The sequence below is a fragment of the Pocillopora verrucosa genome, chromosome 6 (assembly GCF_036669915.1).
Source record: "Pocillopora verrucosa isolate sample1 chromosome 6, ASM3666991v2, whole genome shotgun sequence".
Taxonomy (NCBI): domain Eukaryota; kingdom Metazoa; phylum Cnidaria; class Anthozoa; order Scleractinia; family Pocilloporidae; genus Pocillopora; species Pocillopora verrucosa.
In genome coordinates, this window is record NC_089317.1 from 13,232,632 (window position 1) to 13,259,953 (window position 27,322).

The 27,322-nt window shown below is 38.4% G+C and overlaps 4 protein-coding genes across 4 annotated transcripts in view; all 4 read left to right on the forward strand.

Annotated features, from left to right (window-relative positions):
* The first annotated feature begins 295 nt into the window (after positions 1–295).
* The window catches only part of LOC131785389 (uncharacterized), a 74,876-nt gene continuing 47,849 nt past the window's right edge, over positions 296–27,322 (forward strand). The window contains exons 1-6 of the mRNA XM_066168396.1: positions 296–443; positions 7,638–7,982; positions 10,688–10,942; positions 12,696–12,962; positions 13,782–14,075; positions 17,326–17,634. Coding sequence (XP_066024493.1) covers positions 377–443; positions 7,638–7,982; positions 10,688–10,942; positions 12,696–12,962; positions 13,782–14,075; positions 17,326–17,634 — 1,537 coding nt within the window. The 5' untranslated portion in view covers positions 296–376. The remainder of the gene's footprint in view (positions 444–7,637; positions 7,983–10,687; positions 10,943–12,695; positions 12,963–13,781; positions 14,076–17,325; positions 17,635–27,322) is intronic.
* Positions 19,221–21,724, forward strand: LOC136281599 (fibroblast growth factor receptor-like). The gene is made up of 6 exons (XM_066168262.1): positions 19,221–19,371; positions 19,699–19,809; positions 19,920–19,938; positions 20,072–20,102; positions 20,813–21,116; positions 21,291–21,724. Exons 1-6 carry the CDS (start codon positions 19,221–19,223, stop codon positions 21,479–21,481), a joined length of 807 nt encoding a protein of 268 aa, XP_066024359.1. The 3' UTR covers positions 21,482–21,724.
* On the forward strand, positions 21,744–23,122 carry LOC136281600 (fibroblast growth factor receptor homolog 1-like). The gene is made up of 3 exons (XM_066168263.1): positions 21,744–22,016; positions 22,688–22,810; positions 23,048–23,122. The coding sequence occupies exons 1-3, from the start codon at positions 21,744–21,746 to the stop codon at positions 23,120–23,122; spliced, it is 471 nt and encodes a 156-aa protein (XP_066024360.1).
* Positions 23,396–24,821, forward strand: LOC136281601 (tyrosine-protein kinase SRK3-like). Its single transcript, XM_066168264.1, has 3 exons — positions 23,396–23,616; positions 23,702–23,801; positions 24,136–24,821. The coding sequence occupies exons 1-3, from the start codon at positions 23,396–23,398 to the stop codon at positions 24,190–24,192; spliced, it is 378 nt and encodes a 125-aa protein (XP_066024361.1). The 3' UTR covers positions 24,193–24,821.

The following is a 27,322-nucleotide window of genomic DNA, read 5'->3' on the forward strand; positions in this document are numbered from 1 at the left end:
TGTTTGCGTGACTTTAATTTAGCTTCATACGCGCGCGTGATTGATATCGGTGCCATCGAGTCACGCTCATTGGACGCGTTCGCAAGTTTCACGCATAGATTACTCTGAATGGAACGTTTCTCCGAAAGGAAAGTTTTGACAATTCATGCAAATGTCCTAAGTGTAGGTTAGATCGAGTTTTCTTCCATAAACTGCACCATCCGTCATGTTGTTTAGGCAATTTTGCCGAGTACGGCCGAGAAGTTCACGAGGGTGATCGTGACAATCGGTCCCAGTCTCAAAACGAAGAGGGGCCTTCTCTTCTATCCCGTCAAGGAACTTCTGCAAGATTTAGGCGCAACCTTCCTCATTGAAGCATCAGCGAAGATCTGATGAGATGGTGTCTTTCTGTGATTATGAAATTTACTTACTCTTTCTTCTGCTGGTAAAGTTTCACGGGTCAGGTAATTGTGAAATTTATTCTCCCGTACAAAGGATGTTACAGTGTCTTTATTCCAAAGTTAAGCTTAGAAACCGAAAACGCCGACCTTAATTTCTGAGCGTGATGTTTGTCATGATTTGTCAATCACATGATAAATGAAGTCTGAATAACTATGATGCGATAGAAATCAATAACAAAGGATTTTATGCTTCAAGTGTAACAATACCATACTTTCAGAATCCATCAACATTAAAACGTAGAAGTGCACTATATTCTTAATTAGTGTGAATCGTCTTCTTAGCCATGAGAAAAGTTACTGCTTTGTCAGTTGGCTTTCCAATACAAACATGATGGCTATGGAAACCCAGGAAGGAGTTGCCATCTGTAACTAAACTCTCTTCCTTGCCATTCATCACTCATCATAGGGAAGAGTTCTTAACAATTTTGCAGGATAATTGGATAATTGCTGCTAGCTAAGTTGAGTGTGATTTTTTTCTCCAGGCCGCAATCATGTAAAGAAACTACATAATGCTCTTGGTTGGGTAATTGAGCTTTTCTTTGCTCAATTACCTACATGTATGAATTGTCTATTGACTTGACCAGTTTTTAGCTTTATGCAGATATGGTTATGGTATCCCACACCATTAGCCATGAGAGTTCCTTTTGTTATATATTTAGAAAAAGGTAAAGTTTTACAAGGACCAAAGTTTTTGAAATGTGTGTGTATACATGTGGGCTTATATTATACATACTGAGATTTACTCCAAGCTAAATCTGAAAAAAAAAATTGATTTGTAATGAACTGCACAAATTCTGATAGGTCAGATGGTTTTCCTCACAAATGAGAAATGAGCATCTGACCAATCACAAGTCATAGATGAAATTTTTGACCAGTAGAAACAATAGTATGGGTTTTTTTGCCTTTGTGGTGTGGGGGCTTGCCAAAGTGAATGAAAGTGAACGTCAGCAATGTTTACTGGGTGCGTACAACAGTAGAATCATGACTTCAAGTTTAAAATTAAGAAGTCAGCTGTTGGTGTAAATAAGTTAAATTAATTTATGAAGATAATGTCAGAAAAAGCTGGATTTCATGAAAATTGGTGAAAATCTCTCTGGTTTCACCTCCTGCAAACTGATCACAATCTTTGTCAAATCTTTGCTTTGATCAATCCCTGACATTCACAATCTGAGGAACTAAAGCGGAATCACCTCCAAAATGGTGCAAAAGACTTAAATTTCTAAATTCTGACTCTGATAAGAAAGTATTACAGTCCACCTTTGCCATTTCATTTGAGCTTATGTGAATGAGAGAAAAATTTATGTTTCAAATTGGCACAAAATTCCCATGGTATTAACAAATGCTTTTCAATCATCTAATATATTCCTTGTTTTTGTCTTTACTTTGTTCCCAGAAGTAATGTAAATGTTGCTCCATTTTCTGCATATGAAACACACACAACCCACAATTATTTACTTTACTTAAAGTTTACATGTACAATTTTTATAGACAAAAACTTGCCTGTTCCATGCTCATCATTTTATTCTTCACATCTTGTGAATATAAATAACATGCACTCATTAAATATGAATCATCTATATTTCCTACATTTCCCAACCATATTTACCGGTAACCATTTTTGGAACTCTATTTTTTATTTTTCGTGAAAGCTGCTTTGTTTATTGAAATTATTTTCTCTTAGTCTACCACAGCAAAGTGGGAAGCCATTTTGTTGTTGTGTGTTTCTAGGCAAGGTGAATAGCTGGTGGCTAACCACCAGTAAGCTTGGCAATCAATTTACACAAAAGCACTTAAAGAAATCCACCATAATTTTCCATTGTCTATTTAAAAAATAGATTCCATGTTGCTGTGCATCTGTTCAGTAATAGCTCACATGTGATGTCCGAATATGGTAAGAACAAAAAAGTGGCTCATAAGATGTGGCTAAAAGCTTGTTCCAGGCATTCAGTTATAAAAATGAAGCAAAATAGATGCGACAGTAGCAGAGGAGTAAAAAAGTGAGGGAGATGATAGCACTGTTCACTATTGTGCTATGTTTTACTTACTGAATGCCTAGAACAAGTGAGGTGCAGGTAAGTGTGTCACTGATGTTCTTAGCATGTTTTAACATCCTCTGTGATTTATAACTGTGCAGAGCTGTGGCAACATGGAATCTATTTTGTTTATTAATAACAAAGCAGAAGTGATGCACTTGATCTTTGATTCCTTTTTCCAATAGGCATGAATTTTTCAGCAGTGAACTGTAAAGCCCATAAGGATCTTGTTATGGTTACCGAGAACACTTAAATGGTTTCTTTCCTGATGTTTTCTTTTTTATGGGCAATTCCACGCGTGTGGTGTCAAAATCCAGGTTTTTAAAAACAAGTTGGACTTTGTAACGAGCCACAAGACTATAAACGACAAGACACGAGACTTTACTTCGGCCTTCGCTGGGTTGTTTCACACACGTGTCGCTTGCGTAAGGTCACCTGATGTAACACAATCCTATTGTTACATCTTTTCCCCTTTAGAGAACAACAACATGAACCAAAATATGAAAACAAACAAAACAACAAAACTAAACTGGCTTTGCAGTCAATTAGTGTCTGTCTCCGTCATGACATAACCTAAACTTAAATTAAGTTCAAACTCATACATTGTTTAATATCTCTATCTAGAAATAGTCTCTTAGATACTTCGGTCGCTTGATCTCACGGCCGTGTCGGGTGCGGTAAGGACTGTCATTTAGCAGTGTAGTAACTACCTCACTGGAATTTCCGAGCGGATCTGTGGTATGAATTGGAGCTGGTCCGACTGGCGACTGATCAGCGACAAGATCGATAGGTGGGGTGACGGAGCCCAGAGGGTTGGCTGTTGACGCTGCTGGAACATAGCCAAATGACGACTTCCCCGCCGGTTGGCGAGTGCTGAAGGTCTCATTTGATTTCCTTAGGTGAATGCGATTGCGTCGAAATCTTTTGCCGTCTTCTGTTTCTACCTCGTAGCTCCTGACCCCGACCTTGGCCTTGACTTGTGCCTTCTGCAGGTCTTCTTGTTTGAGGCTGTCAGGGGAGAGATTCACTCTGACAACGTCTCCTGAGATCAACGCGGGGAGATCATGAGCTGCTTTGTTGTAGTATTTTGCTTGTTGGCCAGAATCTTCTGATGCTGCCCCATGGTTACCTCAGGAACCAGCAGATTTTTTGGCAGGAGGGTTTTCGTTCGGCGGCTCATCAGTCGCTGGGCTGGATTGGTATCTAAGCGTTGTGTTGGCGTATTGCGGTAGTCGAGGAGAGCAAGGTAAGCATCGGAAGAATTCTTCATCGCTTTTTTCATTAGTCGTTTGGCTGCTCCGACAGCATTTTCAACTTTTCCATTGCTTTTGGGGTATCTCGGTGAATTGCTTGCAATCCATTGCTTGCTGAACTTCTTGTACTCATGAGCTGTAAATTGTGGGCCATTGTCTGAAACACAGACATCGGGAATACCATGTCGGGCAAACTGCATCTTCATGTTTCTGATTATGTGACTGGCTGTAGTGTTTTCTAGAGGGTCGATCTCCCAGAACCCAGAGAAGTAATCCACGATTATCAGGTAGTTGGTCTGGTTGAACGTGAACAAATCAACCCCCACTTTGGCCCACGGACGGTCGGGGACATCATGGGAAATAAGAGTTTCCTTTTGCTGCTTGTTGTCAACAGAACGGCAAATGTCGCACTTCACAATAAAGTCCTTCACCTCACTGGACATGGCAGGCCAGTACACGCACTCTCTTGCCCGTCGTAGACACCCCTCCACACCCATGTGGGACATGTGGATCCGCCTTAGCATATCATGTCTGAGTGATTTGGGAATTAGTGCCCTTTCTCCACGAAGGATTATCCCATTTTGGACGCTAAGCTCGTCCCTAACACTGAAGTAGGGCATTGCTGCAGCAGGAATGGCAGTTTTGTCTTCCGGCCAGCCTTCCAGGATGACTCTGGTTAGCTCTTGTAAGGTGTCATCCTTGGCAGTGTGGGCTTGGACATCATCCAGTCTAGCTGCTGCGAGCGGCAAATCTTGGACCATGTTTACACTTTGAACTTCCATCTCGAACGGTGTCGCATCGGTGAGCGGCAAGTATGCTCTACTAAGCGTATCTGCTAGCTGCATTTGACGGCCACATCTATAAGTGAGGATAACATATACTAGCAATCGTAGTAGCAGAGGCTGGAGTCGTTTCGGGGCCATGTGGAGAGGCTTCTTTAAGCGGTTTGTGGTCAGTTTGTACCGTAACTTTTCGGCCATATGTATACTGATGGAATTTCTCTAACCCAAAAACCACTGACAAGAGCTCCTTCTCTATTTTGGCATATCTGGTCTCGGTGTCTGACAAGGCTCTACTGGCAAATGCAAGGGGCTGGCCGTTTTGAGTGAGTCTTCCATTGCCTCGTTGTATTTCAATACTGGTGCTTCGGTGACTAACTGACGGATCCTTTGGAAGGCTTGATCCTGATGGTCCGTCCAATGCCACTCCACTTCCTTGGCCATTAGTTTCCTGAGAGGTTCGCATACGTCAGTGAGGCGGGGAAGGAATTTGCTGAGGTAGTTGACAAACCCAATTAGTCTCTGCACTCTGGCCACATCCGTTGGCTTGGGCATTTCCAACATCGCCTGGATTTTGCCGGGGTCAGGTTTGAGTCCTTTGTCTGTGAGAACGTGACCAATGTAAGGAACTTCGTTGCGCCGGAGTTTCATCTTCTCTTCTTGAGTTTCACATTGCGTTCCTGACACCTTTTCATGAGGTTTTTTTTAGCTTTCTATCGTGATCTTGGTGCGCGTCTGCGTAGGTATCGCCTTCACCATAGACCAGAATATCGTCATGTATCGACAACACTCCAGGAAGACCTTCGATCACCTGGTGTTGGCGTCTTTGGAATTCCTCTGGAGCAGAGGAGAGGCCAAAGGGTAACCGTAGCCAACGGTACCTTCCAAAGGGCGTATTGAATGTGGTGAGTTTCGAACTCTCTTCATCGAGTTCGATGTGCCAGAAACCGTTCTTGACATCAAATGTGCTGAAGACTTTGGCACGGCTGAGGTCTGGCAGGATATCTTCAATGGTGGGTAATGGGTAATGACTGCGTTTCAGGACTTTGTTTAGGTCCTTCGGATCTATGCAAATACGCAAGGTACCATTAGGCTTCTTTACTACAACCATGCTAGAAACCCAGGGAGTAGGTTCTGTGACAGGTGCTAGGATTCCGAGCTTGTGCAATCGTTCCAATTCCTCTTTGAGCTGAGGCTTAATAACTATGGGAACTTTTCTTGGAGGGTGAACAACAGGGATAGCATCTGCTTCAATTTCCAGGTGGTACGAGCCATGAAGCTTACCTGTACCATTGAAGACTTCCGGAAACTTTGCAATAAGCGATTTTTTGGTAAGTGGCTTGTCCTCTGAGCTAAGATCTAAAGACAGAATGTTTTCAAAACGTACTTGAATGAGGTCCATTTCTTGTGTGGTTTCGCTCCCAAGAAGGGGAGTGCAATCTTGCCTTAGGGCTGTGAATTCCACTTGATACACATTCCCATTTTTGGTATTGCAGAGTTCCAGCTGACAAAGTCCCAATGGTTGCACCGTGGTGCAGTTGTACATGGAAAGCCTTTTGGTTGTCTTCTTTAGTTCAACTTCACCCAAGCAATTTTCGAGGGTTTTCGCCGAGATGACGTTGCATGAGGCTCCACTATCGAGCTGAAAGCGTACTGGCGTCTTGCCCACATTTATCGTTGCGAAAAGGCGCTTCGGAAATTTACGTGCTGCCACGGCGTTAATCTTGTCAACGGGGTTCAACTCTACTGTTTTGATTTCATCATAGTTGACTGTTTTAACCATTCTCATTTTACTACATTTACCTGTGTATTATTCCTGTAAAGGGTATGTGTCACTATGTGTTTCTGCTTTTTATCTTTTGAGGTAAAAATGTGCTGACCTAAGGTACTTAGAGTTACATGTATTTAACTTGTCAGATTTAATATCTACAATGGTGCTAGGCCTTCAGAGACAGTTCCACAGGGAGCTCAGGTCAGTTGGTAAAACTTTCACAAGAAGTGACACCATCTTTTCCACTTGTTTTAACACAGTTGGCTTTATGAATTTCCCTGGTAGGCTGTCAAGCACCACAATGCACATTTCCTGGGGAAACATCACTCCAAGGAACCAATGTTCACTCTGAATATCATTGCAGGGAAAGAAAACTGCATCTTGTCTTAACAGGTCACCTTTGCCTTTCAGAAGGTCTTTCAAGTGTTTCTTTCACACTGCTTTTTCATTTAAAAACCATGTTGTGACCAAGAACAATACAGAATAGCTGATTTATCTTCTATACCTAACAATGATTCACACAATGTAACGTCCGCAACATTGGTTGTAACGTCCGCGATGCTGAAGTTCAAGTAGCCTGGTAAAACTGTGAATGCCAGTTTGAATGAAATAGAGCTTTTTGGTTCACACAACCACTTAACTGTAGATATTTGGAACAGTTCATAAAAGAAACCCTGATACTTCACAGGAATTTTGACTGAATGCTAATGCACTTGATAATGTGGTTGATTTTTATGTAATGTCCGCAACAGTGTTTTTTGGCTCTATTTCTTTCACAGAAATCAGTGAGATGGAAAAATTGTACAGCCCAATTAATATGTCAATAGGCACAAACATGTTCATTAATGGAAAACTGGACAACTCCTTATTTATCCTTTGTCTGTGCCAAATTAAAGTTTCAAAACTGAGTCTGAATGTAACATCCGCGATAGTGGAATTGCACTTATACACATCTTACATGTTGAGTAGGATGCTCAGATAGGACCATACAACTTTTTAAAAACTAGAAGCCAATTAAAAGAAGAAAAATTAAATGAGTGGAATGATAAATCCCTTGTTCGATGGTTTAAAATGTACACATTTTGGAAATTAAAGAAAGTGGAACCTGTCAAATGTGATTTCCAAAAGGCACAGATAGTTGTGCATTACTGTTATTGAACCTTACTTCTTAAAAAGTGAGAGTATATTTCGAGCTGATTGATACAAGTGAATACGAATGTAGTGTATATTTACAGTTATATTTTGTTACTCCTTACCTCTATGGTGAAATCTTTATAAGCCATTCTTCTTAAATATTATCCTTACACATGTACATGTAACTAAAGGTCTGAGAATATTATGTTTATGGTTATCTGTTTTAGGGGGTTTGGATGTGCCTTTCACCCAGGAACCTCATAATCCAAGCTACTTTGACAATGGTAGTGATGCCAACCTGGTGTGGGACTACACTGATCCACATAATAACATTCAGAGCATTTTCTATAGTGTTTTGGTACATGATGTATTTGTCACAATGTTGGTTAATGACAGTCATGGTGTGCAAGAACATTCTTCAATTCCTCAATCTTACAGAGGAAGAGTTAAAATTGAAGGAAGAGCTACCCTTGTTATAAAGAACATTAACCCTGCAGACAATACCAAATTTAAGTGTGAATTGGAGAGAGGCTTAAGGACTTTTAGAAGTGTAGTGCAGCTTATTGTGGCAGGTATGTAATACAGATATAAACATTAATCATCAAACATAAATCAAATGCATTCAACTCATGTCTCTCATATTTCTTGAGATCTGGAGAAAGTAAACTAGCTTAAATTTGTGCAAACCCTTATATGCAGGGCTGAAAGTGGCTGGCTAACCCGACCTTTGGGAACAATGGTGCTTATTTTACTTTACACTCCTAAAAAGAGAAAAGAGTTATCAAAGACTTATTGCTTTATTCTTCTGGCACCAACTACTGGGTTGCTCTGTTATGCATAGATAACTATTATTAAAATGGGTACAGAGATTTTCTCTCAGCTAAGCTGTCAATTAGTAATGGTCAGTCAGAACCAGAAACGACCCATTTGGTGGGGTGGTACAATTTTCCTAAATCAATTAAGAAAAATTTGCATGACCAATCACAAGCAGCATGTGAAATTAATTTGGTGTGAAAAAAATGGTATTGTTTTTCAAGCCTTTTAACGAGACTTGCCAAAGGCAATGAAAGTTGGCACAGTGTCATTTGCTGCTTTCTGAGGATTATGATCTTTAAGGTTTGCAGATGTAAATCTAGTCTACAGAATGCTGATTTCCTCTAGTAATATCTGACACTAAGGAGCAAGTCAAGCAATAAACCAATGAAGTCTAAGCATGCAAACAGAAGATAATTTAATGATGATCAGGTTGGCCAGGTAGGAATGCTGTTCTTAGCAGATGCTGTTATTCATGGCGGTCAGTTCAACAGCTCCAATTTTATAGCTGACTTTGGTTGCTCCACTGAGGAACTGGCTGAATTCCACAAAGAGCTAGAAGAGACTAAAAGTATTAAATTTCAATTTAGAGTATGAAACGTTTTGTATAAACAGAAGCCTAGTGTTCATTGAATAGACTTTTTTAATGTTCTTTCCAAGTGTTTTACCATTCATTTTTAATACATTATATTGGATGTGCTAACAACATTAAGTACATAAAAATGAGTGTGATATTTAGTATGTACAACTTCGTCATTTGACTGTGATTCATAGTTGAAAACATTTGTGATATCTCAATACTCATGCACAATTTACCTGATTGTTCACTTAAAAGATTTTATTCACTTATTGTGAAAAATCCAAACTCACTATTTACCCCATTCATTTACTTGTTTTTGGTCCATTGCAACTATAATGAATACAAATTGTTTGTGCTTAACTGCCATTACATAATCTTCTTTCTTTCCTTGTCACTCAGTTGGAACCATGTGACTTTCTACATCACAATATTTTAATTACGCATTTGCTAAGGTCTGTGGGCTTATTTTAACTGCAATGCAATACCTGTAACACTACCTCTCTTTCCAAATTGTCTTATGATAGCAGGATACCAGGTTTTATCGCTTAAAAGGGACTAAATGAATCATTGTTTGCATGTGGTTCATGTAGCCCAAAGCCAATCCATGTCTGAAAGGCGACTTATTGATCTTTAAAAGCAATTGGAGTTAATGTTTACCCAACTTTCTGAATGAGGTGAAACTCTGTTTTATTGGGTCAAATCTACTCCCTGGCATATACAGCATCATTTATTGTAAACAAATGGAAAAAAGGAGAATTTCGGTCTTCCAACTGAATGATAATTCAGTTCAGTTAATTATCCTTTGATGATAGTTTCATTTAGCATTAGCTTGTTTTGCATGAAAGTGGTTTGTTTTGGATTGTGGGATAGATCAAGCTAGCATACACCTACACATGGTGAGACACGTCCTACTATGTAACTCTCTTATGGCTCTTGTACCCAACAGATTTTTGGGGATGTTTCAGAGGTAGCATATCTAAGTCTTGAATAAAGGTCAATATAAATCAAAACAAAAGTACATAGAATTCTATTATAGTTCCTGGTTTCTTCTATAACTCCTTCCAAGATTTTGTAATATTGTTAACTGGATGAGAAGCTACATCTGGACCCGCCAAAATTCTGGTACTCAAATTGGTGGCTCTTAAAATCTAAACAAAGTTTAATATAGTCTATTATAGGTAAGTGGGGAGATGAAACTATTTTAAGATACACAAGTAGTATTATTCACCTTTAGATCTAGGAACTTTTTGAGCAAACCACTCCATTGTCAAGGATTTTTTTACATACAGTTTCCTCAACCTTTAACACTGGCACATAATATGTTACCAAGTACTATTCAACGTTAAGTTTTTACCTCTGTCATTAAAAAATTAAATGGATTTTCTTCCTTTCACAAATGCTCTCCCAGCTACTCTGGTTTGCAAGGTCTTTTTTGCATTTCTTACTCAAACCTTTTAGCACAAATTGTTAACAGTGGTCTCCATACAGTCCAGTTAGGATGTCTTCAGTAGATCTTTTGTCAGGCCAAGTTTCAAGTGAGGTGTGGCTTGATTAGCTCTGCTTCTATTTGCTTGTGCAACAGCAAAAAATGTATCCAAAAACGTGTGAGTAGCTTAGAAGCCAGGATCCTTAGCCCAATAAGTTACTTCCTGCATTAGCTCTTAATACACGTGGCTAGAGTTCTGCTTTAAATTTATAATTTTGCGTGTGAACAAGCAAAATTGTATTGAAAGATGATTGAGCTTCCTTATACTAGTTGGTTTTTGGGGACCAATCGCTGGATACTTTTGTTTATCTTATTGTAATTGAGTAAATTCTAAGACTCAGTCCAAGTAAGATTTGCTACGCCATATGAGGAATGATATAATCTCTTTTAACTTTCAGAGGCACCACTTATAAACCTCTCTTTAGGTGGAAAATATTACATTGAAGGATCCCCTGTCACCATAGCCTGTGAAGCTTCTGGGAAACCACTGCCGGATGTAGCATGGATTAGAAATGGAGTACTGGAAAGTTCAGGGAAGAAAGCTTCGTTTTTAAAGTTTGATAATATAAACAGAACAGATGCAGGACAATACACATGTCGTGCCAATAACTCAGTGGAAGTCACTTTTGTTGACACAACAATTGTAGTTCACTGTAAGTATATTTTAACCTTAATTTTCTATCTCTGAATTTACTTTATTTAAAGTGCAACTCCTGTCATTGGGGTCAGTTACACAAAACTGACGAATCTTTTCAAGAGAGTAAGGAAACAGGATTCCACCTCAAATCCTTTTCGGCTCATGCATCAGTTTCGAGTATTGGTTGGGACAATTTAATTTAGGTGGAATTGTTTCTCACGTTATTTTCCTTAGGAGGACGTGACATTTTTTTTACCAAGTCATTGCTTCAGTTGGACTGTGTTTAACTCAGAAAATGACTTAAAGCCATATGCGAGTCATTGTGACGACCCAAAATTCGCTCCGTTTGAGTAGCGCACAAGGCATATTCTGATTCTGTGTGAGGGCTCTGGTCGGGGCTTAGAGGAAATCTGAGAATTGGTCAAAATTCTAACCGTCAACTGAGAAATTACATATTACATATCTTTTTTTACTGATAGCTGAGATCAGCTGGTGTGAAAATGGGCTGAAACTTGAACTGCATTCTAAGATTTGCGCATATTTGTATTTGTGGTGTTCGATGAAATATACTATTTGAGGGCAAGAATCCATTTTATATTTCATTATTCTTAAGCCTTGCCACCTTATACTAAATACTCGACTGCCAAATAACACGAAAGTGACGGACTGTACTGTGGAGTGATTACAACCTTCACTCTTTTTTTTTCATCTAAAGACAAGGAAAGGAAACACAAATGATTTGCTGGGTAATTGATTCCCATGACTTTCTGGTTTGAGAGGCTGTGTAACCTGCAAGCACTATGCCGCTCTGCTCTTTGAGATACTTAATTGTTTCGGTGTTTGCGTATGCGCAGGCACTCGACCTTAGTTGTCAGGAGCAGATAAAAACCAAGCATGAATGGTTTACTGATTTCTAGATTTTGAAGTCACTTATCAAAATTACACCGAACATACTTTCATGGAGTATACCACATATATAAAATATTTCCTGTAAAGAAAAAAAAACAATCGAAATTACGTAAACGTCTAGAAATGTCATTTCGCCTAATCCAATCGCAACAAGATCGCAGCACTTGAGTTTGTTGCTCTCACCGATCACATTTTGGCATTAGGGTTGCACTTTGTGCTAGTACAAATCTATTTTTGCCGAAATTCTGTGACAACCTTTTTAACAAGCCATATTCAATATCTGCCTCTTTACAAGAGAAATTGAGTTTAAACGGTGATTTCCCTTACCGCCTCTTGATTATTGTAGCGAAATATCGGACCTACTCCTATTTTTAAGTCCAGAAATGGTCCTATGTCTATTGTTGTATACATGTACATGTTGTATACATGGGAATACATGTACTTGCTTACTTTGAGCCATGTCATCGTAAATTCGACATTAACAATGATAACTTAATCTACGGACATAATCAGGATCATTATAGGAAATCATATTTCTTAGAAAAGCTGAACTTTGGAACTTGTTACCATCTTGTATATAAACAATCCATTCTTTTTCCTCTTTTAATTCCACCCTAAATACTTCTTATCTCTTAAAACGAGAAACTTGTAACCCTCCTGGCTATTGATATATGTTTTAGTATAATTGCTTTGGTGATTATATACATGCATGCACTCTGATTGGTCGAGGAGTACTTCATATCTCGCTTTAATCACGAATGATACAGAAGTGGAATGATAAAGCTCATTAACGTTCTAATTGATATGAGGTATTACCAATTATTCATTCAATTGCTTATTGCATTGGTATTTATTCTTAGACCCACCCACAATTCAGAATGTCACCACGTCATCTAAGAAGTCTTGGATTGGCCAGACAGTGACTTTGAAGTGTCTTTCTGATGGTGTTCCTACACCAACACTCTCTTGGTACAAACCTGAAGGAAGTGAAATAAACAGAGTCACAGCCAGAGAAATCAAAATACAAGTGCCACTCAGGGGTGATCAAGATTTTGGTCATTACAAGTGCATTGCTGCCAATGGACTTACTCCACCTGATGAGGAGTTAATAAAGATAAATCCGATAAGTAAGTAAAAAAGATCAGTGTATTTTGATAAGAAGAAAAGTATATATAAGGTCAGCATTTTCTTTGCTTTTGCCCATTATCACTGTTTCAGTTGTATTAGAAGTAAAACCCAAATTTTCTTACAAAGTATTGGACAGAGTAACTTATTCACTTTGTACATTTGATAGTTTAACAAATAATATATGCGGATAGTTTGCAAAGCCTATAGTTGTGTGGAAAAATGTAAGCTTATGTTACACCATCGAGTAAGGGACTTATCATTCTTTCATTGGCTAACAATTTGGCCGCTTAGTTTTCGACATACATCCTGCGGCCTTATCTGAGCGTTCCAATGACGTTTCCCATCTTTAGCAGCATTAGACCTTCACATATATTTCACGTTCGTTACGCCAATGAGGTATAACAGCGTAATAGTGGAATTGTGCCGGATATAGTAAGCCTGACCTTTTAGAGGAAAATGCACCCATATTTGTAAAAACGATTAACAGTAAATTGACGACACCCTGCCTACTGGTAGCATTAAACACGTTAAAAAAGAGCGTTGAAATTCAGGAAGATTGGCGACATCTTCCAATGCGAGTAACCGTAGGAAACTTCCTCAACCATGGAAACTTAATTTTTCCTCGTTTTCTTAAGCTCTTGGCTGAATTTATCCAGTAGCTACATGTTATTCATTAAACTTTATTAATACAAAGACTTGCATTCATCCTAAGTATTGTAACAAAACTCACTGTGGGGTAATCACTGAAAAAAAAATTCTCCTTCGGTTTTTTTTTTTCCTTTTGCTCAAAATGATCCCTTTTTTATGGCACCATAAAGAGAAACCAGGGAAAGCATCCATCAAATCGTCAGAATCAGTCATTCAAGCAACTTTTATAACAATACGATGGACTGCACCAGCTGATGATGGAGGAAGTCCGATTACAGGATACCAAATGATCTTACAAAAGGGTGAAACTGAGTTAGAAAAGGATGCTATCACCAATCCTGGGACGACATCTTATTCGTTTCGTGGTTTGGAGAAAAATACCAACTACACAGTGAAACTGTTTTCCAGAAATTTCGTATTCGAGGGAGATCCTACTGTAAGGACGATTAAGACCAAGCTTGAAGGTGAGGAATCAGAGGTGATATTGTGATTGAGCACTTAGCACCAACCTTTTTGTTACCAACTTAGATTTGTTGTGAGTGGTCCCAGTTTTACCATCTTATCTGCTTGCCGTATTATAAGATTTTTGATTTTAAGTCCCCCCCCATAATGGCCATTTTCCTCTCCCTCTCTAATAGTTATTTGATAGGTACCTACTTATGAAGAAGCGTATCACTAAACCACAGGTAAACGTAGGTGAGAATAAGAGACAACCCATGCGGTTACGTTCCGTAAATGCTACCTGTTTTATCAAGAATTGTTTGCCTTGTGGTGTTTTTTTTTATATTCACGTCTCAAAATCTTTTGATATAAACTAATAACAACAAAAAACGCTAGATAGTGATCTTTACGTTAGTTGGATACAGTTTTCCTAAACGCTTACCGGCTATATTCAGAACACCCAACAACCAACTATCCATTTTGCAGTATTGGAGTGGATCGAAAAGGGGGCTTCGAACAAATGGGTCACCGAAGGCGGACCCATCTGGGGGGGTCCGCAGGGGGCATGCTCCCCCGGGAAGTTTTGAAATTCAAGTCCTCGGAAATGCGATTTCCAGCGTTTTGAGGGATGATGGTGGACGGTTTTTAAAATACCTTAACCATCTCTTATGAAAGCTATTTTATTAAACAAGGACTACGTTTTGGTCTTGACAGTAATCGAGATCAACTGACCCCTAGAAAATGAAACTAAAATCACAGTAATATATTTTTCTTCGCTATTTAATGTGTTCTAAAAGGTCACGCTTAAGATTCCTCAAAAATGGGATCAACGAGTAACATTCTACGAGGTTGTTGTTCGGCAAATTTCTGAACTATAGCATCGTAATCGAAAGGCTTTTCATAGTGAATACTCATTAAAGCCGGGCCAGAAAGTCTCTCGGTTGTCATCGTGGTCCGAAGGTAGCCCTTGACTAGTTTCAAAGTGCTGTTTGAGCGCTCGTTATCAGCTGATGTTACTGGAATTGTACATGCTATTCGCAACAACAGATGTGGATGTCCGGAAAGATGTTGGGATCACAAGCCTGTAGATCGACAAAAAGTGTAATCAATAAAGCTGTCATTTGTTAAATTTGAACAAAAACAAACTGAGTTACTTCGCGCTTCAACGATGCACGACGCAAGACGTGCTTCAGCATGTAAGGCAGGTTGAAGCGCGTCTGGTTTGTCCGTCTCGGATTGCCATCTTCTCATCCAACGATCATATTCAATGTCGAGAGTCTGTGGGCTTGGGATATCTGACCTATACATCTCGGAGAATTCAACTAGGTCTACATTTGTGCACGCTACAGTGGTGCTTGGCATAAGACGAAGCAATTGCATAGCAGTCTTCTGAGTGGACCCAAATCTGAAAAAAAAATTCCTGTGATGAATGAACCTGTTTGCTCGATCATGCATTATTTCTCGAAATATTTATGGTTAAGTAAACAGCCGAAAGGTTGATAATTTATATAGATTACCTTAAAGAAATTTCTTGTGTGATATGGTCAAGGAATGGAATGAACAGATTGCGACGGTAATATTCCTCAGCTGTGTCATGGCGTGCATTTGCCCTATGTTGTTGTCTTGACGCCGTTCTAGGAGCACTTGGTTCTGTTCCCAGCTCTGAACTGATCTCCACAGCATATGCGTACCATCTTTTGAAGACAACATCATTCTTTTGCCGCAATTGTTTCAACTTCTTCTCTGTCTCCGAAATCATATTGTAGGCTTTAACAATGTCATTAGACTTTTTTGTAGCTTTACGTCAATCGGCTTTATGAATGCCAGAATTTTCATCGTGACCGTCAAGGACATGAGGAACTGGAAAAAACACCAGGTATGGTAGCAGCCGTTTGCTCTTTGGAGGGTTTCTATCACAGTTCCAAGATAACCTCAAACGTTTTAACTACTGATGGAAGTAACTGAACAAAAGTTTCATGCGCCTCGTGATGCTCCACCCAACGAGTATGGCAAGGGTCGCTAATCTTGGTTCCTTGAGACTCTGGCTGATCTAGGCTTATCACTTTTTTCAAGCACCTCAGCCGCTTAGGGGAGTAATTAAAAAAAGTTTGCACATTCTGCAATTGTGCCAGCCATGTTGGGAACTAATGGCAAGCTACATGCCTTTACGATAACGAGATTAAGAACATGCGAATTGCAGTGTACGCACAAGGCTTTGAGGTTTTCCTGGAAATTAACAGGTAATTTAGTGTTAACAACTGGGTTGAAAACGTAAATAAGCCACCGTAAAGGGTAAAAAAGCTGACGTTTCGAGCGTTAGCCCTTCGTCAATCGCTCTGACGAAGGGCTAACGCTCGAAACGTCAGCTTTTTTACCCTGTACGGTGGCTAATTTACGTTTTCAACTCAGTTGTTAACACTAAATTACCTGCTATACTCTCCCACCGAAACAGCACCACAGTTTCTTTGGAAACTTACCCCTTTATTTCCTGGAAATTAAGCCTTGTATACCTCTAGCTTGGGAGGACATGTTTGAGGCACTGTCGTAATCTTGACCTCGGTAGTGGGAAATATCCAGGCCCCACTGCTCGAGTTTTCCTAGGATCAATTGCGAGATCACCTCTCCAGTTATTCTTTCCGTAGACTGGAAGTCTAAAAACTCTTCGCAAATTTTAAAGTATGTTAACGAACCTAAAGACAAATGAAAGCTGCTCACGTTTGGTGTTGTCAGTCACTTCGTCGCACAGAATTGAAAAGTACCTGTTATCGCTTTTGCGCTTCTTGTCATTGCCTCCTCAGTTGGCAAACCCCTGGAGAGAAAAGTTTGTTTTATCGGTGGAAAAACCGATAAGAAGAAGAAACTCGAATGGCTTGAGAAGCGGAGCATGCGCACTCATTTTTCCGCTGTGTCATGGCCGAGTGCCTTTACTAAGTCATGCGCGATGTCAAACTTTCTGTAATTACGTAACACAAATGAATGCATCGGTACTTCAATTGATCATATGAAAGTAGCTAAACAAATCACTATTTGTTTTAAGTTACAACCGACCATCATTTTAGGCTTCTCATTATCACTTTTTGTCTATTCAAATTATTTTAAATTACTTAAATTAATTTTGCTTGCAATACACGTTCGTTTAAAAAATATCCCAAAAAATCTTCGACCAATTTACAGATTATCTAATCACTGATAATGGTTGTGACCAGGTTATTATCAAGAAGTTGTATAATTATTAGAAATTTCACGCTGTCCGTGTTGTTGACATCAATCTAGGAGCCCCAGATGTGGTCGAAATAGACCAACTGCCAGATGAAACAACAGACGATACAATTACCCTAAAGTGGAAGGAGCCAGAAAGTAATGGAAAAGTTATCACCATGTATACAGTGTACCAAAGAGTAGTAACTGATGGGAAAGTGGGACAATGGACAGAAATAAGGAAAATCAGAGATGTTTCTACGAAAGAATTTAAAATAGCGTTGGAGAAAGGAAAGGTGTATCAGTTTGCCATTACTGCAACTAATGAGCTTGGTGAAAGCCTAAAACAGGAGAAAGCAAATATCCAGCAAGTCAAGGCAGAAGGTAGTATCTTCAAATGAATCTTATTTTCGCCTTTCAAAGGTTATCTTTTTCTTTACTTAGTTTTCAAGCACTCTCCGTATCACGAATATCGAGGTTTTTACGGGTGAATTCTTCGCTTGCAAAAAACCTGAATCAATATGAAAAATTTCACTTACGTCGCAGTAGATATATGTGTGCCAATTGCAAAGATATGGCATAGCTAGTAACTGAGATTTCAATCATTGGCAAGCACACACAGATATTTTAACTAGTTTACTGACACATGCTCACCTGAACCTGGAAAGAGAACTCTGAAACTTTTTAGATTTATCTTCTCGTACTTAAATTAACTGCTTTTTTCTTTCCTTTGCCGCCATCACTTAGTTGATGCCTCTCTCCCACAAAAAAATGTTCACTCTTCCACACTGAATTCTGAGAACTTTTCTCTCATTTCACCACCACTGCACTCCATTCTTCATACCAATGAGAGCGACTTCGCCTCCTCTACGCGCCGTAATTTCGACAACAGATTACTGAACCGTGAGAACTCAGAAGTGGCCTATTGCCTATTGGTCAGAATTACTTTGTAAATAAATTATCAACCCGAGGCTTTAACCTCGCGTGCATAACACAAAACTTTTCCTTTCATAAATAATGTTGAGACTGCCACCATCAATGTCATCTATTTCATAACTTGCGGTTATTTCAAAAAGTTATACTTCGGCGAAAAGGAAGACGACTAGGGGAACGATTCTGAAGACACCATCGTGACGCAAAATACAAGAAAAACAATATCTCTCAAATTGGCCTCCCATTCGTACATTTTATGCCAGTGTTCGTTTTAAGTAAAGGCTTTATACATGAGTTCAAATGATAATTCTTGTGCAAACAAACAAACAAACGTTCATTTTAAGTCGTATTTTGTTTTTCCCCAGTTCAAACAGTAAGCACAGAAGTTTACCTGACAGCGACAATACAGGAGAACTGTAGCAGACGTTCAGAAGTTGCTGAGAAATTTCCAGAAATGGTTAGATAATCTACTTGATCCATATACTGGAGTTTAAGGAATACTGCCATGAGATTTACCATGAAAAGTGAATCTTAATCAATCTGTTCTTGAATCAAATCTTAATATTTCTGTTAAAAAAATAAGATATTCTGAACGATCTTCAATATGTGACAAGCATTTGAATATACGTTTTTTCTTGATTTGTCCTTTTAGGCTTGTCAAATTGCCTTCAGGTTTGGCTGCTCATCCGCCAACACTGTGAACACCAGGTAAGGTACAGTTTGTTGTTCTACACTGAAACAGCAAATGCAAACTCAAATTTGCCTTCTAGTAGGGGAGAGGAGCTTTATTTCAATGTGTTGTATTTTAGCTGTAAAAGTGTTTTTTCTGCTCTAGCAAATCTTATATAATACAAGATAATTTATGTTTGAAGTATATTGTCTCTATTTACCTTGGTTTAATACATTGGTTAAATCTCAATATATTTTAACACTTAAAAATCACCAAAGTACGAATGAGTGCGATGATACTCTTTGCTCTCTCTCTCTCTCTCCCCCCCCCCTTATCTAGGTGTGGCAGTGTTGTTCTTGACTTTATGATGAGGTTCAATCAAACTGTAGTCGTCCGCAATGTTTTGATTGTCCTGTCGGATGCTGCAAGGCAAGACAAATTCAGAGGTTTTAAAGTCAATCCAGACTCAATTAAACAAGTTTTAATACCCACAGATGGCTCGGAAAGCACAACAAAAGGTAAATTTTACAAAGACATTGTTCAATGTTTACACGTATTCTTCCGAAGATGGACTGTTTATAATCGCATTCCGTATCTATTTAATTAAACAACTTATTCTGTGACTGATACACTTCCAAGTTTTTGTTTTTGTCTTTGTTGTTTTACTCTTAAAAATTATTTTAGAGAGAGTAGCACCTTACTCTTCCTTAGTACCAAGCCAATTAGAGTTAACGTTTTCCGGTCATGAACCTCAGCTATGTAGTAAGAGCAGTGTATCCACCAGGATCAGTGTAAATGTTGTTTGAATGTTATTTCATCAAGCTTTGCAAAATTAATCATTTTAGGTCCTGAGGAATGTAACTGCCCATCCAACAACGTCTTGTTAGCCGTAATTGGGGTTCTTGCCTTCACAGTCCTTCTTCTAATTATTTACATAATCTGGCTACATAAGAAAGGTAGGTAAAAAATCATAATCTATGTTTGGCTGCAAGATTCTTTTTCACGCAAAAGCAAACTTTTACTCGCGTTTAAATCATTTGTATTTTTTCCTTTCGTTCTTTTTCAGGCGCTGTAGGGAAACAGAGGTAAGAATTTTCTGCTAGTTGGATTGTGTCGATATAATGTGCCCGAAATGGTTTCATCTTAACACAAAACTCCAATAAAAACTGATGAAATTCTTAGCGTTTTATAATTATTTATATGCTTTCTCAATTGTAGGACTTATGAAGATGAGAGACGTGTTTGCGACGTAAGTTACAGCTAAGACATTGAGGTCATGTTAGTGTGACCAGAAATTATGTAATCTTACTTTACCTCTACTTTCTATTTTGAAAATAAACGCTTGCAGCAAATGAGAAGGAAAAAATTTGTAGTTCTACATAAAAAAAGCATATTGCATCAGTGGCAGATACAATGAAATAAAAGAGGAAGTTAGGCTCGATAAGGTCTTTGTCCTGTGATCATGTCCTTTACCAAGCCACTCCATGGATTTTCCTTCGATTGTCCCTGGTTCAACCGCTTGGTTTCACTTCACAGATCGCTAGTTGGTCTGCACCCGGTTGATATTTGCTTTCTAAATAATAGATTTCGTGCATTTTGGCCGTCGTATTTTCTTGATGCCTTATTTTCTAAACGTGAGTTTAGGAGCTTGGTACTGCAAGAGTTGTTTCGTGCGTTTATTTGTCAAAATATTGGACTACCAATCGACAATCTTCACGTTGCAGTTTGTAGCTTCGACGAATATGCTATGAGCCTCGATCACTCTATTGGACATGATAATTTCAAAAGCAGAGAACAAAATGTTAGTAATAATAATGACAAGAGGTTATAAACTATTTATAATCTCTTATCATGGAAGAATATAAACATTTGTCGGATAAAAATGGGTGAACTGATTTTTATAACCATGAGGTACTTTTTACTGGGATTAATAACCTTAACAATGTGTTGGTTTAATAGAATGAAACATTATTAGAAGATATCGAACCAAGTCTACCTGATTCAAGAAAACTCACCCAGCCTCATGCGGAATACATGGATCTCATAGAAGTCAACAAAGATGATAGAAAAGCACAAAGTACCCCTCCAGGTGCTGATTACGTGCCTCTTCATCCATTAACACGCTGCTGGGAAGTTCCTAGACATAACGTGACCATAGAAAAAATCATTGGTAAAGGCGCTTTTGGTCAAGTTGCCAAGGGAACAGCAGTAGGACTTCGAGGGAGTCCTGAAACGACCACAGTGGCTATTAAGATGCTTAAAAGTGAGCTCTTGAACTGTAAATTGAATGAGTCTTGGCCCTACAGACATTCAGGAAATGTTACCGGGTTACTGTAATTATTTAGCTATTTGCCATTTCATAAGTTATGTTGTTATTCCGACATTTCGCATATTATTCTCGTCAACCAAATTTTACTCCTTGTTTTTAATGCTCCAGCAAACGCCTCTGAATCGGACAAGAGAGATTTGATGAAAGAACTTGACACAATGAAGCAGCTGAAACCACATCCTTACGTCATTAAACTTCTGGGATGTGTTACGGAATCTGGTATGCTTTGGTTATGCGGGTCTAATTTTGCTGTACACATTTTTCTTATGACTTACTCTGTAACGCTTTCTCGTCATTGATAATTTGCCTCAGTGGAAGGGTGACCGCTTCGCAATTGAGCAAAACAAACAACCATCGCATAAGGTAATTTTATCTTGTTTTAGCCAACACAGACGTTCCTGGATTTACTGATAGACTAAGACCGAATATTTGCCACTGAACAGATCATTCTGTTGTAGAAGCAGAAACACTTTTTGTAAGGGAATAATTGGTCTGTACTTTCTTATGAGACCGTCGCATAGTTTTTCTTGTTTTCATGCGATTTCTTCAAAACTGTTGACCATGACTGGGCTATTCATCTATTTCAATTCCTGCTTTTTTTTAAAGAAAGTAACATATCAATTAAATTATTTAATTTCTTCAGAACAGCTTTTGGTTTTGATTGAATATGTGCCTTTTGGGGATCTGCTGGGTTACCTGAGAAAGAGCCGTGGATTAAAAGACACTTACTACAAAGACCCGGATATCAAACCACAAACAAATCTGACGTCACAGCAGCTGATGAAGTTTGCTTGGCAAATTGCTGATGGAATGAGTTACTTGTCCGCAAAATCTGTAAGTTAGTTAAAAACACAAAAGACAAACAATTCTATCGTCATGTTAAGCTCTGGCATGGAATATTATGTCTTCACAAGATCACGCCTAGGAGATGCAGACGTATTCTTACCGTCTTGTCGAGGCTATTTCTTTTGGGCCAGGAACCCTCCCGATTTTGACGTCATCATATAAGTTTTATTTCAATGCGAGAATGGCGATATTTGTGCATCGTTGCAAGTGTACCCCATCGAAATAAAATATCTGGGTTTTTCTCGTGTGAGCAAAGGCAGAGACGTGAAGGAATAGGATCTTTTAAGATATTCAGCTTAAACTGAGTGTACAACAAATATCCATTTTAGTGACAAGGAAGAAAAGGAATTAAAACTTCAACTTAAAAAAATCGTCTTTGGTCGCTAAACTGCTTCATTACAGAATCCTATTTCGATTAAAATGTTAAGGTAAGCGTTCTTTGAAATGACTACGTATTGCAAAAAAAAAGTAGTTTGCTTCTCTTTGGAATATGGAGCAGTTATTGTAGTAGTTTTAATTTTCTGCCATCTGGAAGAAAAAGAAATACACACAGCATATTATGTTGCTAGATATTTCTATTTTCCTCTCTGAACCATTTCATTTCAGTTCTTTTTCTTCTACAATCGTTAATTTTTGCTGTTACATCAATTCTTTCTTAGATCATTCACCGAGACCTTGCGGCCCGTAATGTGTTGGTTGGACAAAAGGAAATGTGTAAAGTGACAGACTTCGGAATGGCCAGAGATGTGCAGCAGGAAAATATTTATGAACGAAAGACAAAGGTAATCAAGAAAAAGGGGAGGTGAGGGCGGTATCACATTTCGTTCAAATTAGTGATCTTTGACAATCATTGTTGTGGTTGAGCTGATATATTCCTGATTTCGATCATGAATTCCTTGGGACCCTAATGAAACTATCAGCCATGCGTATACGAGTACAATTTTAAATATCACTATTTCTGATTACTCGCTTCCTAGAATTCTCGAGCTGTTTTACAAAGTGATATTTAAAATCTTTAGGGCCGTCTTCCCGTGAAGTGGACAGCTTATGAGGCCTTATTGTATGGTAAATATACCACCAAAAGTGACGTGTAAGTATACTTGATTATTACCCGTAGCAGTTTATCAAAAATTTTATCAATTTTAATCAGGACTTGAATTCTATGCTTTGTCAAAGAATACATTTATTTTATTCGTCGTATATACTGTTTATGTCTATAGTCACTTAATTTATATTCGTTTGATTTGTCTTTCTGCAGATGGAGTTATGGAGTTCTATTATACGAGATTTTCACCATAGGTAACATCGAATGGAATTTTATGAGGCTCTGTAGATGTTTTTTGCTTTATACCATGTTTAATTAAACAATGTATCGTGTTCAGTCAGACAAACGTAATGAGCTTCAAACTACATCTAGTGACAAAGGTGGTGTTTCATTGAAGGTCGTTTTTTTGTCACATTTATATTTCGATGGTCTTGTGGTTCTTCCAGGCGGTTCACCTTACCCACGAATGGATGGAAGAAAAATTGCAAACTTACTCCAGGATGGATACAGGATGCCTAAACCACAACACGTCGATGAAAAATTGTAAGTTTACTTCATTTACTTATTCTCCCTCGTCGTACAAGGAAACATTCTTTAAATCTTTAACAGATTATTTGAATAATACCAGGTATCAGATCATGATGAAATGCTGGAAGAATGACCCAGACTCAAGACCAACTTTCACTGAATTGAAAAATCAGCTTAAGGACATGGAAACCCTACACAAGGTCAGAATTTTTTATCAATATGAATTTTTTTTTTTTTTCACGTAAGACCGACTGGCTAAGGCTCAGCTAATTAGGGTTAAAAGTAACAGCATTGAGCTTAAATAGCGTCTCAATGACAATTGAATGTCTCAATGACAATAAACACCTTATGGTTATTTAAAAGATCATAGGATGATTGCAAAACTGCATTGAGACGCCCAAAGAGTAGCAGACGACGACGCCATAAAATACTTCCTCCTTGAATTTGTTTTGGTGTGAAAACCTGACCACTTGTGAGGATAACCACTTAAAACATTTTTAATGTTGCTGATTATTATATTATTTTTCTCTGCAGAAGCTAATTGACATGAAAATGTACGACAAGCAATTGTATGCAAACGTCGAGGATTGAACGGTGTAGTTAGATACACGTCCACAGTGTATGACTGGCTGACAGTTTGAACACTTCGCCCTGATAAGTTTCAGGGATTAATCATCGTTTCCTTACACGCTTACTTGGTAGAAATAGCCATGTTGCGTTTACCAGTTAGGCCGTTACACTGTAATTCAATTGACTTCATATTCTTGAACGCTGAAACGCTTTTATAAGTTTACTGATAAAGTTATAAGTTTAAAGTTTAACATATTAAGTACTTACATATATGCCTCGACACAAGCGTTTGAGTTCAGTTTATTTTCTGGCTCAATTCTGAGGTGGTGATGAGATCTCGCTCTGAAAGCCATAGTTGTGTACAGTTTTAATAAATTGCTTAAAATTTTTGCCGCAAAACCCGCTTGTTTTTAGGAAAGCTAATCGTGCGCATAAATTGATTTCCCAAAGACTGCCTTTACTTGCGATACCAACTCGAAATGCTTTTATACGGAATTCTAATCAAAATTATACTTGGCACATTACTTCTGCAAGAAAGTTTGTTGTTTGGCCTAATAGGCCGATAGTTTTCGCGTACTAGATACTATTACTCAACGAAACTGGTCGTAGGTACGGGTTGAAGTCTTTTTTTCTTGGATACGTTGCTAATGTAATAACTTTAATGTTTTTTATATAATAAAAGTGTTGAAAAATTCTGAGTTGACTCTGTCTGCATGATGATGCCGTACACGAGTTCACATTTTTCTCTCCACGAAATTGATCTAATATATCTTGACCCATCTCTGTAGAACTCTCCTTTGAAGGAAGGACAAAACCAAACCAAAGTAACAGAGCTTCCGGAAGTGCAAAAAATCGCTTGTACGTGTTTCAGGAGACTTACATCCAAGAGACCATGTTCTCCGGTCACTCTCAGTAGAGGTCCATCAATCTTACATAATTATAAACTAGGTTACCTTTTGGCCAAAACCCTTCTTTCCTCAGCTGATATAAATAATTGTACTAGAAACAGTACCTAATATCAAAATAACGCTCTTTCAGAGTGGAGTAGAGGATACCTGAGGAATAGTCTTAACATTCAAATGAAGGAGAGTTTAGCGTCTGTTTGGAAATATTCCCTAACGTTATTTTGTTTTTTTTAAGAGTCGCTCCTTGGTAAGAATATTACACGTTGTTTGATAAGGTGGTTGGGTTTGTAGGAGTATCATAAGTGTTCTTTCTGTCGGTTAAATCATACCTTAACAGCTGTGTTCAGCAGTTAATAATTGATATTCTCTTTCAAAATATCCAATCACAACGAGAACCCTATGCTCTTCTCTTGCACTTTTATAGGGGTTTACGCTGATAGTCTTGAGTCACTTAGATTGCGGTTCTCTCGAGATAGGACATAATCAACTAACAAAATAATTAGTAACCGTTGCAGCTATCAAGTGGTTGGCATTCAGCTTTACATAGAGACAGAAACTATGAAATGGCCTTTTAGTCAAAACTGATTTGAGGTCTACTCTGATTTCGCTTTACAATTCATTCTGCTTTCTATCGAGAAAGAACGTCATAAAATTGTGGCCGATTATCTACAACGATTTCTGAGAAGAATATCATTATTTCGTTTTTGATCATCAGTTTTACAAACCCAAAAAGTCTACACCAGTGCCTTTTATTAAATGACTCTGTTTCACTTGTGTTACGTAGTCAAGTGTGCAGAAAGTTTACGTAGACATTATACATACAATATTCCTACATATTCCTTTAATTTTCATTTTCCTCCACCGCGAGATGCTTTCTCTGACCAGAGGTCCGAGTCTGTTGATCATCAACACCATATATTCGTCAAACACAGTGGTTATTCCTTCCACCACATTCTTCGCTGAAACGACAGCTAGCCCTAAAATCGTAACATAAAAAGCGATGCGACTAAACGATGTCGCACTGAATTATTGGACCTCCCACCAAGCTCAAAGGATCAAACCCTTAATTTCATTGATATTGAGAGGTCGCGTTCATGCTCTTCACTAAACTCAAAGAGTGCTGGTGATTTTTCTTTTTTCAAATCATGAAAAATCATTCTTGAATTCTCATTCTTAACAGTCAAGCACATGCTATGTGTATGCTTGACATGTCATTTATAAATCAGTATCAGCATGACCATGCATACTAACTTAAACAATGGAACAGAATGTGGTGTTCTGGAGGGATGTTGCTATAAACGATAAACGATGAACGAGGAGGGAAGAACGGAGAACTCGGTCTTTAGAGTAATCTGCTAAGACGGTAAATTAAGTTGTTACTGAAGCGTTTTGACTTGAAATTTGACTTCAAAAGTTTAGTTTGAAGACGATAGAAATTGCAGGTGAGCTGGAAATCGGGTATTTGCATTTATTGGAGTATCAATCGTTCCGCCATTTATCCTTTCTAAAAGCGCCTAAATGAAGTGATTTTTAATCTAGAGAACTCAAACAAAGACGAGAACAAAATTAAATCACGTTTGGTTCGCTTTTACATCAGGTGATCAAGCGGGAAGCCTTTGTTTTGCCATAGTGTCTTGAACTAAACGGCACACACCAAAGATGCGTAGAAAGTGCTAAGAAAAAGATCTCCCGACTTCCGACCACATTTCGCCTAACAAAGAAGTCTCTTCTTTTTCATTCTGATATGCTGCTTTTGGTGTTACACACGGCTGAAGTTAAAAAGAAATCTTTGAATACGTCTTTCTTAATCAAATATAACGAGAAGTATATGGGTCACAGTGGCGGAAAATGAAGAAAAAAGCTAACCCTAACCCTAAGCAAAGCAGAAAACAAACAAACAAGGACAATGATTTTATCTACTCACTTTGCCTCTACTTCTTAGTGAGTCAACAATATTGAACACAAAAACTTCTGTGCTCTGTAATCTAAATATTTTAGGTTTAAAAGTGAATAACAGCTGAAAGTCTTTTAAGGTTTACCTTTCGTCGTGAACGCCGCTGGTCACGCACACGTCGAGGAGTCCACAAACTTCTTGAAAACTGCTATCTGTCTATATAATATAGATTTGGCCAAGCCTAAAAGCGGAGCTCTAGTTAGGTTATAGTTAGTTGTTCGGAGGCGGATTAGTGCTAACACAGGGTTAAATTTTAATCTGGATTTCTTTACTCCTTTGTTCGAAAGCCTTT

Excerpts from the sequence above, each read along its gene's own strand:
- LOC136281600 (XM_066168263.1), top strand. The coding sequence starts at position 21,744 with ATGACTGGGCTATTCATCTATTTCAATTCCTGCTTTTTTTTAAAGAAA. Across the intron at positions 22,017-22,687 it reads GTTACTTGTCCGCAAAATCT|ATCATTCACCGAGACCTTGC; the intron begins GTAAGTTAGTTA and ends ATTCTTTCTTAG. Across the intron at positions 22,811-23,047 it reads TTTATGAACGAAAGACAAAG|GGCCGTCTTCCCGTGAAGTG; the intron begins GTAATCAAGAAA and ends TAAAATCTTTAG.
- LOC136281599 (XM_066168262.1), top strand. The coding sequence starts at position 19,221 with ATGAGGTTCAATCAAACTGTAGTCGTCCGCAATGTTTTGATTGTCCTG. Across the intron at positions 19,372-19,698 it reads CTCGGAAAGCACAACAAAAG|GTCCTGAGGAATGTAACTGC; the intron begins GTAAATTTTACA and ends TAATCATTTTAG. Across the intron at positions 20,103-20,812 it reads ATGAGAGACGTGTTTGCGAC|AATGAAACATTATTAGAAGA; the intron begins GTAAGTTACAGC and ends TTGGTTTAATAG.
- LOC136281601 (XM_066168264.1), top strand. The coding sequence starts at position 23,396 with ATGTATCGTGTTCAGTCAGACAAACGTAATGAGCTTCAAACTACATCT. Across the intron at positions 23,617-23,701 it reads CAACACGTCGATGAAAAATT|GTATCAGATCATGATGAAAT; the intron begins GTAAGTTTACTT and ends GAATAATACCAG. Across the intron at positions 23,802-24,135 it reads ACATGGAAACCCTACACAAG|AAGCTAATTGACATGAAAAT; the intron begins GTCAGAATTTTT and ends TTTTCTCTGCAG.